Genomic DNA, 13,384 nt, shown 5'->3' on the forward strand with positions numbered 1-13,384 from the left:
AGAGCAGCCGTGGAGCAGGTCCAGTTTCCCAGCGCTTCAGAAGCGGAAGCAGGAGAAACAAACGTTCAGGGATAGTCTGGTGACAGGAACTTTATCTCACAGTTAAGTCAACTGAGGGTCATTCAAGGTGCTCAGCATTTAAAGTGCATTAGACCCTGGTCCATGAGGAAGAGTTGGGCTGGTGGTGGTGGTGGTGGTGGTGGTGGTGGTGGTGGTGGTGTGTGTGTGTGTGTGTGTGTGTGTTCTAAAAAGTGCCTCTTGCTGGGGACTTCCTCAGGCCAGGGAGGCAGGAGTCACCATTAGTAGGGAGTGTCTGCCACCTTCTGGCCATTGCTGGAACTTCACTTTCTCTGATAAAGTCTCAGGCAACCGCACTAGTGAGTTTTGAGACAATCCACGAAGGAGATTTGGGGCCCGTGTCACTGGGGAGATGGGATAAAGGGCAAGAGTGTGATCTCAGAGGTAAATCTTGGGATTCGCTGGGAGGAGAAAGAGAGGAGAAAATCGTGTCCCCAGAGTCTTGTGGGGCTGTGGATCACCAGCAAACTGGGTGACCGTGGGGCAGTTTACCTCTGTTAACTCTGCTGTTCACAGGCCTTGATAAAGTCAGGCCTGACTGTCTGCCGCTGTAACCCCAGCACTAGTGGAGTGATGTGCCAGAGACGGGGGGGGGGGACAATGGGGACTTGTGGGCCTCCAGCTTACATCCAGGTTCCGTTAGAGACCCTGTCTCAATGGAATAAGGTGGAAGGTGACAGACATCCTCCTATGGACCTTGTGTGGGGACACACAGGAACTTATGACAATATCTAGGGACTAACCCGGAGGAGACAATGACCCTGTTAACCTTCTACTTAATTGCCCTCCTCCCCTCCCCCCTCCCCCCCCCAGTCAACAGCCTGAAGCCAGCATGAGCCAGGTGTCCTAATCAACTTTAACTTGACGCAGCCTGGAGTCACCTGACAAGCCAGTCTCAGCTGATCACTGCCTAGGTAAGATTGGCCTGGGCCATGTCTGTGGGGTTTGTCTTCTTGGAAGCAGGAGGCCCCAGCACACTGTGAGGTAGGCCGATCCTAGGCGGGTGGTCTGGTCTGCGTATGAAAGCTAGTTAAGCATGAGCCTGGGAGGGAGCCGGGAGTGTGAACCTGGGAGTGAGCTGGGAGTGTGAGCCATGAGTGAGCTGGCTGTGAGCCAGGAGTGAGCCAGGAGTGAGCCAGGAGTGAGCCAGGAGTGTGAGCAGGGAGTGTGAGCCAGGAGTGAACTGGGAGTTAGCCAGCAAGCAAAAGTTTCTTCATGGTTTTTGCTTCCTTCCCTGACTTCCTTCAATAATGGACTGATCTGTAAATGGAAACAAATCCTCACTTCCCCTAAGCCGCTTTTCCTTAAGATTGTTTCATCCAGCAACAGGAAAGACACCAGGACAAACAGGCACTGACAGCTGCAACAGAGTCCCTACAAACGACAGCGGCGTTCTGCTGCCTGGTCGCAGAGCCTGGACCTCCAGGGAGAATCTACAGAAAGGACATTTTATTTTTGCTCTTGACAAGAAGCCAAGTAAGGTGGCCCAGGTCTGCAGTTCTAGCACACAGAAGGCTGGAGCAGGAGGCTTGGGAGTGGGACACCAGAGCTTAGAATGGATCTATAGGGCTCCATGTGTCTTAGGAGCAGCTGAATGCTTCCAGACCTTTCTTTTGTCTTTCTGTTTATTACCATCCTGGGACATAAACCCAGAACCTAACACATAGTAAGCAGGGGCTCTACCACTGAGCCACGCCCCCAGTCCATTTTATACTTTGAGACAGGGTCGTGTTTTGCTAAGTTGCTCAGGCTGCTCTTAAATTCACTCCGTGGCTCAGGCACACCTTAAGTTTATAATCCCCGCCCTCTTTTTTGAGATAGGGTCTTTCTGTGAAACAGGCTGTCGTGGAACTCACTTCATAGACCAGACCAGGCTGGCCTTGAACTCACAGACATCTGTCTGCCTCTGCCTCCCGAGTGCTGGGATTAAAGGCATACACCACCACCACCCAGCTAAAGTTTTGTTCTATTTGATTTGAGTTGATTTTTCCCCAAGACAGGGTTTCTCTGTGAAACAGTCCTGCTGTCCTGGAACTCACTCTGTAGACCAGGCTAGCTTCCAACTCACAGAGATCTGTCTGCCTTTGCCTCCTGAGTGCTGGGATTAAAGGTGTGCGCCACTATGCCGGCTCCTCAATTCTCCCCTTCTACCAAGTGGAGCTGGAGGACTGAACTCAGGTTCTCAGGCTTGGTGACAAGTGCCTTTACCTGCTGAGTCATCTTCCTAGCCTCTGATTGCCCTTTTAGAAGATCCTTTATGTTGGTCATAAGGGTGCTGGGGATTGAACCCAGGACACTTTTCCATCACCAAGGTATACCTACTCCCTTCAGCTTATACTGTAAATGGGATAAACGGTTAATTCTATGTTTGTGGATTTATTTCAATTAGAAAAAAATAGAAACTGGGCAGTGGTGGTGCACGTCTTTAATCCCAGCACTTGGGAGGCAGAGGCAGGTGGATCTCTATGAGTTTGAGGCCAGCCTGGTCTACAGAGTGAGTTCCAGGACAGCCAAAGATACACAGAGATACCCTGTCTCAAAAACCAAATCAAAACAAAACAAAAGAAGAAACCTTATAATGGTCTTGCCTCAGCCTCCCAGGTAGCTGGGGTCACAGACCTATGGCACCAGACCTGGCACCGTTCTAAGAAGAATGTGAACTCCCGATGTTATACTTAATCCACCATTTCTTAGCAATTACTTCGAGTTTCAACACACTACAAGAGTAAATCAGACCCAGGAGGCCAGGGTGTGGCCTATGTGTGGAGGCCCTGGGCGCCCACTCTGACCTCACTCCCTGGCCGGATTCCTCCCCCGTGGGCCCTGCTTACCAGCTGGACCTGTGGGTCTTCTCCTTCGGGGCCCTGGGTGAGCAATGGGAATGGCATCTGGCAAGAAGTCCTCATTCCAGGTTGGCGGGGTGCTCTGCGGGGGTGGCAGGTCATTGTCTGGGCCTGAAGGCTGCTCAGCAGCTTCCAGCAAGAGGACCTAGTCAGAAAACGGAGGAAGGTCAGGCCCTGGCTAGCAAGGACGGGGGTAGATGACAGGCAAAAAGGGTCTAAGTACACAACCAAGTATTATTCAGTCATCAAGTGGAGCGCCGTTTGCAGAGAGATCGTCAGGCTAATCAAAATATAACGGACTCGGAAAGACAAATACTGTACATTTCTCTCATACTCAGGATCGATATCTCTCTCTGTCTGTCTGTCTCTTTCTCTCTGTCCGTCTCCCTCTCCCTCTCCCCCCTCTCTCTCCTGAGTTGAATACAATTAAAATACATATCTCTCTCTCTCTCTCTCTCTCTCTCTCTCTCTCTCTCTCTCTCTCTCGCTCCTGAGTTGAATACAATTAAAATACATGAAAAAATACAGCACGCACTTTTAGACAACTAAAAACATACATGGGCTGGCAAGATGGCTCAGAGAGTAAACACGCTTGCCACCAAACCTGACGACCTGAGTTCAATCCCTGAAATCCACACGGTGCAAGGAGAAAGCCGACTCCTACTGCTCGTCCTCTGGCCTCCAAATGCACCCTGTGGCATGTGCCTGCCCCTAACCCCTCATCCACAAAAAATAAATAAAATTAAAACTCAACGAAAATGGAAAGAAAGTTGGGCGTGATGGGGATACCCGTGTCCTCAGCATTTGGGATGCTGTGACAGGAAGGTTAAGAGTTTGAGGCCAGCCTGGGGTACATAGGAGTTCATGGCTAGCCTGGGCTACATGAGACTGTGTGTGTTGTTGTTGCTGTTGTTGAAGCAGAACAGGGACACGGATGTGCATGGACACATGCCCCTGATGGTCCCTGAGACTCAGCTGTCCCCTGCTCACGGTGGGTTATACCTCTGAGCTGGGACACATCCTTTGGTAGGTACATCCCTGTCCTTCCTCTCTCCGTCCTCATCAGAGGAGTTGTGACTCTCCAGACCCTCTAGTTCATTCTACAGCCACTCGTCACTGTGAATGAGTGACGCCAAGCTCCCCCTTCACTGACACGCGAGACTGTGAGCGTGCGCTGTGTCCCCTCTCTTCGTGGCTTGGTGCTCACATTCCTTCACTGGGGAATAACTGAGGATGGATAAATGGGAGATGGGAGGAAGACAGACAGATGGGAGGAAGGATGGTTGCTATAGGGATGGGTGGGTGGGTGGATGGGTGGGTGGATGGGTGGGTGGGTGGTTGCTATAGGGATGGGTGGGTGGGTGGTGGATAGGTGGGTGGATAGGTGGGTGGGTGGGTGGGTGGATGGGTGGGTGGGTGGTTGCTATAGGGATGGGTGGGTGGGTAAGTGGACAGATGCATAGATGGGGAGATTGATGAGGAAGGAAGATGTACATGGCTCGTTTTGGTCCGTGTCCCTTGATAAACATCTAGCAAAACTACAAGGAGACGGTGGCTCCCCGGTACCCGCTGCCCTTCCCTCTCCCCTCAATGAAGGCTCAAAGACGGCAAAGACCTGTGCCTGGAGCTCTTTTCCTCCACTCACTTTCTAAAGTAATACCACAACAAAACCCATAACTTTATGTGTTGACTTTTAAAGAGTTATTTATTTTTGTTTTATGTGAGTATTTTTTCCTGCACGTACGTCTGTGCACCATGTGTTTGCCTGGTGCCCACGGAGGTCACAACAGGGTATCAGATCCCCTGGAACCCGAGTTATGGAGAACTGTGAGCCGTCGTGTGGGTGCTGAAATCCAAACCTGGGTCCTCAGGAAGAGCACCAACTGCTCCTAACTGTTGAGCTATTTCTCCAGCCCTTTCGTGTGCGGATGAAACATCAATAATAAATAAATAAATTAAATTAAAATGTCCAAACCCAGTGGCTCCTAGCTATTCCTGCTATGTCCAGCAGAGGGCGCTGTGTGTCTGAGCTGGGCACAGGACAACCACTGCTCTGGGCGTCTAGTCTGGAGTCTGGTGGGCCCTAGGGAAGAGAGGGGTGCACTTGGGAACCCTGTAACTCCCACGATGCTGACAATCAAAGGGATAAACAGCCCTCTGGGACCTTGGCTAGCCTGAGGTTCCACAGGCGGTATGCCTTTCCCATTCAGCTGTGTGAGACCCCTCTCCACCTGGTACCAGGGCCACTCCCCTAATCCACTCTCTTTGATCCTTGAGCCAGGAAGACTCCCTGGATCCTCCCCACACACGAACTGGAAATGGAGGTTCAGAGACTGCACTTAACTCCTTTGAGGTCACCCAGGGAACAAGTGGTCAGGCCAAGCCTTGGTTCTCCTGCCCCGCCCCGCCCCCCGCCCCTGCCCCCTTCCCCCCCCCCACCCCACCCCCCGCCGCCCCGTAGCCCGCAGGACAAAGGGAGGGTTTTGAATCCTGCTCCACCCCGTGGGCATCCCAGACCTCTGGCTACTGTTGGGTATGCTGCAGAGGTGCGGGGAGTGGGGGTGGGGGGGTAATGGAAGAAATGTGTGTTTGCGGATGGCATGAGCTTGGTGACTCAGAGCAGTGGGTGTGAACATGGCGTGACAGGAACCTCATAGCCTGAAGCCCCTGTGGCGTATGGTGGAAGGCTGTTCCCCACTTTTGCCTGGGTACTGAGAACATAAAGATGTTGTCCATTAAACAGGGGCAGGCTTGGGGTGCAGTTGACAAGTAGTTGGGGTGCACTATATCCCAGTATCCCCCAGGCTCTAGAGATGAGCAAGGGGACAGTCCCAGGTACATGAAATGGAGTAGAGCCACATAAGAGGTTGGGGGAGGGGATGGGGACCCGGGGGATGGGGGAGGGAACTGGGACAAAGAGCAAGCCAGAGGGATCCCTGAAGAAGTGTCCACCCTGTGTGTCTCTGAGGATTGACCCTGATACTCTTTCCTGCTAAATTCTGGGCTCCTTCTAAGGGATCTGCCACCAGCTCTTTGCTTTGGCACAAAATGCTTGGCTGACTCCTTCAAGATACTTCCACACGGCCACCATGGCCCACAGAGCCCATGAACCTAGGCAGAGGTGTCCCAGTCTTGGTTAAAGTTGAGTCTGCCACAGCCTGAGCTCCTGCACTCATGGCTTGGCATGGCTGACTTCCCAGGGGGAAGACTGCCATGGAGCATAGTCCAAGAAAGCCAGACTATGGGCTGGTGTGATGGCTCAGGGGGTAGAGGTGCTTGCTGCCAAGCTTGCCAGCCCGAACTTCATCCCCAAGATCCACATGGTAAAAGGAAAGGAGCGACTTCTGCAAGCGTGCTCTGCTTGCACACACACACACACACACACACACACACACACACACGCACGTGGCACTTGTGCCTGTACTCACGAGCATATGCGTGACCATGCTCACACCCAGTGCAACAAGGAAAAGAAACAGCAGGAAGGAAAGAAGGAAGAAAGAGAGGGGGGGAAGAAAAGAAAGAAAAAGAGAGAGAAGGAGGGAGGGAGGGAGGGAGGGAGGGAGGGAGAGAGAGAGAGAGAGAGAGAGAGAGAGAGAGAGAGAGAGGAAAACCAGATTATACATCTTCTGAGACAGTGGCTGATGATGTCATGACAGTTAGGTCCCCACCTTCCTCCAGCAGAGACCTGAATGCTGGGATTTGTGTGAGTTTCACTTTTTGGGGTCCCCCTCAATCCTTAGGGGTTGTGAAGTGGGAACTGGAAAAAGAGGACAGAATGTGGAAGAGAAGCCAGGCCCCTGCTGGCCTCTTGTCTTCCATCCTTGCCCAGGATGAGAGGAAGCCTACCCTAATGCTGCCTGTCCATCAACTTTCCCTTCATACCTTGCTCTTGAACTTCCCATTGTGTTGTGTCTGCATGTGTGGTCCAGAGACAGAAGCACAATTAACTGTCAATGGTGTTGGTCTCTTGCTCCCTGGTCTGGTGTTCATCTTCCTGGCTGGTGACCCCTGGGGGATTCCACTGCCCAGAGCTGGCCCGTGGGACACAATGATTCTGTTGGTGCGCTCTGTCTAACCTTTGCTTTGTCTACATTACTGAAACAGGGTGATGATGGGAGAGCTTGAGCTGCAGCAGCCACTTTATAACATGAGGCGTCTTGCAGAGCGGGATTCATTGAGGAGGCACAGGGGGTCAATGACAGGCACTGAACAAATCCCAAGACTTCCAATTCCTGGACTTCTGTCTGAACAGACATACGTAGGGCATCCGTTGGCTCACTCCTGTTGGCTGGGTCTGTCTCTTATAACTTGACGCACCACACAGAAGCATATTCTGAGGAAACAGAAGCCTCAGACTCTAGGCTTCTGTGTTGCGGCTCTTAGGCAGGCTACCTCATTAGGCCTGGTTTTTTTTTTTTTTTTTTTTTTCCCGAGACAGGGTTTCTCTGCAGCTTTAGAGCCTGTCCTGGAACTAGCTCTTGTAGACCAGGCTGGTCTCGAACTCACAGAGATCCGCCTGCCTCTGCCTCCCGAGTGCTGGGATTAAAGGCGTGCGCCACCACCGCCCGGCTAGGCCTGTTTTTGTTTGTTTGCTGGTTTATTTATTTATTTATTTATTTTTGCTTTTGTTGTGCCAGGGATTGAACCCCAGGCCAGGGGGCACATGCACGCTGAACAGGCACCTGGGGAATGACACTAGCAAGGAACAGTGTCCTCGGCCCCTACCTAAGCACTCAGGGGTCTGTTGAAAGCAACCTGGGCCGAGGAGCTGGGCTCTGCTCCAGGATGGGCCCCATGCTCCCCAGATTCAAGCTACCTCCCTGGATCCCATGCCCCAAGCTTCTGGATGCTCCACCCCATGTTGAAGCTGGCTATTTCACGATACCCTGAGGTCTCTCTGCCAGCCTGAAGGACGGAGGGCAAGCCTTTAGCGGCGGCTGCTTACACTGTTGAGACCCTTTGTGGCAGGGGTTGTCAGGAGTGAGGAGACGGGGGCGGGGGGGGGGGGAATGGCTCCCAGCCAGAGAGCATGCATGAGGGCCAGGTGCAAGGGAAGACAGTTGGCCCCCAAAAGCTGTGACTTTTAACACCCAGAATGCTGAACCAGAGCCAGGCCAAATCGTCAGCTTTTCCTCTGTGCCAAACCCTACCACGGCTTTGGAAAGTGCCCATCAGGACGACTCTCCTTCCCTGCTCTAAAACCTCAGGGGCAGAAGTTTGTCCCAGCCTTGTTCCCAGCATCCTACACACCCTTTCCAAGGTGGACCTGGTTCTGGCTGGGGAAACCTTCCACCCCAAAGCCCCCAAGAAATCCTGACTCTGGGGGGGGGGGGACGGGGGGACAGAGGGCCTCTCATTCCCCACAATGCCCTGGGCCTGGGCTGGGAGACCCTGCCTGATCACATAGGGGTTTGAGCACAGAAGGCTGTGCATGTATAGGGGCCTTGAATATTCTAGGTTCTGCATAATATCCCCCACAGCCTGTCCCTGAACTTTTTTTTTATTACACAAGTGTGTGTGTGTTTGCACAAGGTGTGTGGTAGTGCACCTGTGGTCAGCAGAAAGCTTGAAAGAGTTGGTTCTTCCCCTTCACCATGTGGAAGCTGGGAACTGAACTCAGGCCATGGGGCTGGGCAGCAAGCTCCCTTACTCACTGGCTCACTGCTCCTCCTCCTCCTCTTCTTCCTCTTTCCTCCCCCTCCCCCTCCCTCCCTCCCTCCCTCCCTCCCTCCCTCCCTCCCTCCCTCCCTCCCTCCCTCCCTCCCTCTCTCTCTCTCTCTCTCTCTCTCTCTCTCTCTCTCTCTCTCTCTGGAGCTCAGGTTAGTCCCACGTAACCCTGCTGGCTCTGTCTAGACAGCCAAGCCACTACAGAAGTTCCTATGCCTTCAAAAGGCTCTGTGACCCCAGCAGGACACATGCGCGCACTCACACACACACCACCCCTCCTGCTCACCAACCAGCCCTCTGGGTGTGGTGGGAACAGAGCACGGCCCTCTAAGGGGCCTGTTGTAGACACCTTTGATTTTGCCCGCTGCTTTCTGGCTAGCGAGGCGCTGTGATTCAGGATGAAAGCAGGGTCGTCACGGGAGAGGGGGACTGACTCTGAAGAAACTTCACCCAGTGTGGAACAAGAGAGGCTGCTGGGCTTGTGATATCTCAGCATTGCTCCACAGCGCCCCCAAGAGGAACCGTAAAGTAGACTCCTATTGCCAATGTGAGCTGCCTGCAGGCTGTGCAGTGAACTCCAGGCTTCCTGCTTTGTGAGCTGTGTCACCACGCTGGGCTTTGGTGATACAGTTGTCTTTGAGCTATTTCTGTTCCTATAGTAACCCTTTGCCTATATTCCTATGAGTAACCCCAATAAAACTCACCGGCTAATCAAGTTGGACTTTGGTGGTAGTTGTTCTGGGCTCCATATCTAGGGTGAGTGTGTCGTGTCAACCCAGGAAGGCTTGTCACCCAACACACTCCCTAGTGGGACCACAATATGGAGCCTCAAGGCCTGTGCAGGTACCCAGACAGTGAACACACATGTCCTATGCACAGGGTTCCCTGCACCCTTTGCCCTCTCCTGGCATGGGGTGGGGGGGCTCGAGCCACAAGTCCTTAGGTCCCTGGAGCATCCATTGAGGACTTGCCCCTTGGGCTGACAGCCCCTCCCCCATGTCTTTCCCAGTACCTTCTCCTATGCCCAGTCCGGAGCAGGTCCTCTTAGCTGGGTGGAGCAGTGGGAACTGGGGACAGCCACTCCCTGAGACCTTAATCTCTTCCTATCTTAGGAGGCTGCCCTACTGAAGGCCACCCAGAGCCACTGGGCCTCAGAAGTTCTCAGTGCCTGAGACCAGTCTGCCCAGGCTAGCCGGGCTCCTGGGAGAGGGGCATTTTCTAGCTCCATCCGGGATGTGTCTCATGTCCCTCCCTCCCCACTCGCTGTGGCTCCCCAGGCCCCCCAGACCATCCGACCTTGGCCTCCAGCGTGGTCAGGCGCTCACTCATATCGCTAAGCCGGGTACAGTTCATACACTCTGGAAAGAAAAAAGAAAGAAGCCAAAGTGAGGTACAGTATAGGACCCCCCTCCCATCCCCGGGAAAGGGAAGTCCCATCTACAAGGAGAGCCTCTGGTGACAACTGGATAAGACATGTCTAAGATATTGTCTGGAAAATCCTCCCCATCCATCAGGGCTTTGTCCTTGAGGCCTATCCCCTCCTCGCACCCGTCTGTGCTTGGGTCAGCCTGGGTGGAGGACAGTCAAGCAGGACATGCTGGAGACGGTGGCATCTAATGGGAGGGCTAAAGGCTGCAGTGTGGTTAACACATGCAGAGACCCAGACAGGAGCAAAACTATATCCAGCCAGCTCATCTGGGGGCTGGGGGGAGGGGTGGCTATGAGCCTGTCCTCACCCCAGAGGGTGTGGGAGACAGGTCTGGCAGTCTTCAGAAGGCTGTGGGCATCATTGGAAGGAGAGCTTTCAAGAAGGTGAAAGTTGGGTTTGCAGGCTGTAAGGCTCCTTCTGAGGGCTCCGCTGGGAAGGAGGGAGGGAGGGCATTTGCCCAGCCAGCATGCACGAAGCCCTGTCTTCCACCCCCAGCACTGCAAAATCCAGGCACCCCCACTGTATATCCAGTTCAAGGCCAGCCTGTGATACATAAGACCTATCTAAAAACAAACAACAAAAGCCCTGTAAATTCTTGGGGTCTGTGCATAGTGGCTAATACCTATGATTCCAGTATGTGTGAGGCTGGACAGGAGGGTCAGCAAGAATTCCAGGCTAGCCTGGGCTCCAGAATAGCTTCCAGGCTAGACTGGGCTACACGGCTACTCTCTCTCTCTTCTCTCTCTCTCTCTCTCTCTCTCTCTCTCTCTCTCTCTCTCACACACACACACACACACATACACACACACCCCACACTCTTACATACATATACACACCTTTCTCTCTTATATACATACCCCTCTCTTAGACATACAACACACTCACACATACACCCCTGTCTTACACACAGCTCTCTCACACACACTCTCTCTCTCTCTCTCACACACACACAATCTCTCTCTCCCACACACACACACACACACACACACACACACACACACACACACACCAGTAATGAAGCTCCCCTAGGCCCTCCCCTCTTCTGGACTTTAATTATCTGTTTACATCAATCTCCCCAGACCAAAACTCTTTAATGTGGAAACAGAGGTCAAAGCCGCTCCAGAGAGCTTTGATTGCTTTAGACCTCAAGATTTGTCTCTCAGTCGCTCTCTGTTCTTTGCCCAGTTCAAAGCCTAGATTTGTAGGAAGGAACCTCCTTCTGGAGAAACAGATGCCCAGAGACATGGGGGGCATTGCCGGCTGACTGGATAGCGGTGCCCACGTGGGTGCCAGGGACTTGGACACAGGCTGCTGAGAGGTTGCTACCCTTCAGGAGGGGTGTGGTAAGTCCTGGGGCAACAAGTGTTAGGACAAAAGCACTAGCTCTCTGAGTGTGCACAGGCTAAGCTAGGCACTGGCCTTGTGCCCCGCTCAAAGAGAAAATAAAATGGGTATAGCGCACACTTATAATCCCAGCCCTCCAGAGGCGGAGGAAGGAAGGTCGAAAGTTCAAGGCCAACCTGGGGGTACAGAAGCCTCTATCTCAAAAAAAAAGTAAAAGCTGGGGAAGAGGCTCAGTGTACAAGCATGAGAATCTGAGTTCAAGTCCCCGGAACTCTTGTGGGGAGCACAGACAGGAGGATGGCTGGGGCTTGCTGGCTGCCAGCCCAGGCAGGAAAACAGCAAACTCCAGGTTCAGTGGGGGACTTGGTCTCAAGAAAGGAAAGTGAAGAACGACAGATCAGAACAGTTGATGTCTTCCACAGGCCTCTGCAAGCATGTGCGCATGTGCGTGAACCCGCACACGCATGTGTACATGTGTCACACACATATGCATGCCCCGAAACAATGAAACAAAATTAGGAGAGTAAAATCAAATGCAAAGAGACAGCGAGTGATAAGTAAAAGCCGAGAGGGGACTTGGCCAGGGCACACCAGGAAGGGAGCAGATAAAGGGGTCACATGCCCCTAAGTCCATCTCTGGCCCTGACGTAAACTCTTGGTCTAAGAGGAAGGGTCAGGGCAGGGAGGGAGAGCCATGTATAATTACACAGTTCTGATCAAGGTGGGGTCTGGGTGGTCACTGTCTTGGTCTGGTTCTGCGAAGGGGTCCAAGGAAGCCGTGTTGCTTGAGAGGACAGGTCAGTTCTCAGAAGCAAGCTACTTCAGAACCCTCCTCTTTATGGCTAACTGAGCGTGTAGACTCCAGCAGGGGCTTTGATCTGCGCTTTCTGGAATTCAAGGCGACTGTAGGTTTATTTTTTTTTTAAGATTTATTTTACTTTCATTTTTGTGTCTGTGTGTATGACTGTGTGTGTGTGTATGTATGTATGTATGTGTGTGCGCATGAGTGCAGATGCCAACATTGGCCAGAAGAGGGCGTACTATCTCCTGGAACTGGAGTTACAGGAGTTGCATGAGTTCTTGGAACTGGACTCTGTCTTTTGCAATGATGGCGAGTGCTAACCACTGAGCCACCTCTCCAGCCACACAACTACAGGTCCACAACGACGGGATCCTCTGCGGGTTCTGGAACAGGAGGGTGGAGACGCTGACAGTAGGTGTCTCTGTGACTCTAGTCTCACCATTCACTTCACTGTGAGGGTGATAAGCTAGATCAGGCATCACCAAGTTTTAGATGGATGCCCCTGAGAGATTAATAGACCCATGAGCAGGAGTAGCAGCTGACCCAGGTAAAGGATGACTGCAGAGTGAAGGCAGAGACACCAGGCTTCCAGCCTGCTTCTTCTCAGTTACCTTACAGGCCCAGGTGAGGAGGCTGTGCTTTTCAGCACAAGAAGCTTGAAGTGTCCAGTTGTTTTGTTTTGTTTTTGAGATACTGAGTATTGAACTATTCTCCCACTGAGCCACACCTCAGCCCCTCACTGGGGGATTCTAGGCAGGTGCTCTCCCACGGAGCCACACCTGAGCCCCACACTGGGGGTAGAGCAAGTGCTCTACAATGGAACTACATTCCTGGCTCCTTATTGCAGGGTCGGGGAGGGCTCTAGGCAAATGCTCTACCACTAAGCCCCATCCCCAGCTCTCTTTTTACTCTGTATTTTGAAACAAAAATCTCACTAACTTGCTCAGGCTAGTCCTGAACTTATTCTGTAGTCCAGCCTGATCTACAATTTTCCATTTCTTTGCCTCAGGGATGACAGGCATGAGGCACCTGGCCCAGCTCTAAGTGTCTGCTACAGCAGGATTATGAGAACAGGTGAGTGGGGCTTTGTCCTCCACCTGGTCCTCCACTTCCATCCCCAGGCTCAAGCTGACAATTACTTAGCAAGAATAATGGCGCCCAGCACACCTCCTGCTCCCAGCTCTACTTGACTTAGTAGAAGGAATCGCACAGCTTGCA

General features: G+C 52.7%; 1 protein-coding gene across 2 annotated transcripts in view; it reads right to left on the reverse strand.

Moving 5' to 3' along the window:
* Col26a1 (collagen type XXVI alpha 1 chain) overlaps nt 1-13,384 on the reverse strand; it is a 128,057-nt gene that overhangs the window by 12,113 nt on the left and 102,560 nt on the right. For both annotated transcript variants that reach the window (XM_038346560.1, XM_038346559.1), the window contains exons 4-5: nt 9,888-9,949; nt 2,910-3,066 (exon numbers count right to left, since the gene is read on the reverse strand). In XM_038346560.1, coding sequence (XP_038202488.1) covers nt 2,910-3,066; nt 9,888-9,949 — 219 coding nt within the window. The remainder of the gene's footprint in view (nt 1-2,909; nt 3,067-9,887; nt 9,950-13,384) is intronic.

This window comes from Arvicola amphibius, chromosome 10 (assembly GCF_903992535.2).
Source record: "Arvicola amphibius chromosome 10, mArvAmp1.2, whole genome shotgun sequence".
NCBI lineage: Eukaryota > Metazoa > Chordata > Mammalia > Rodentia > Cricetidae > Arvicola > Arvicola amphibius.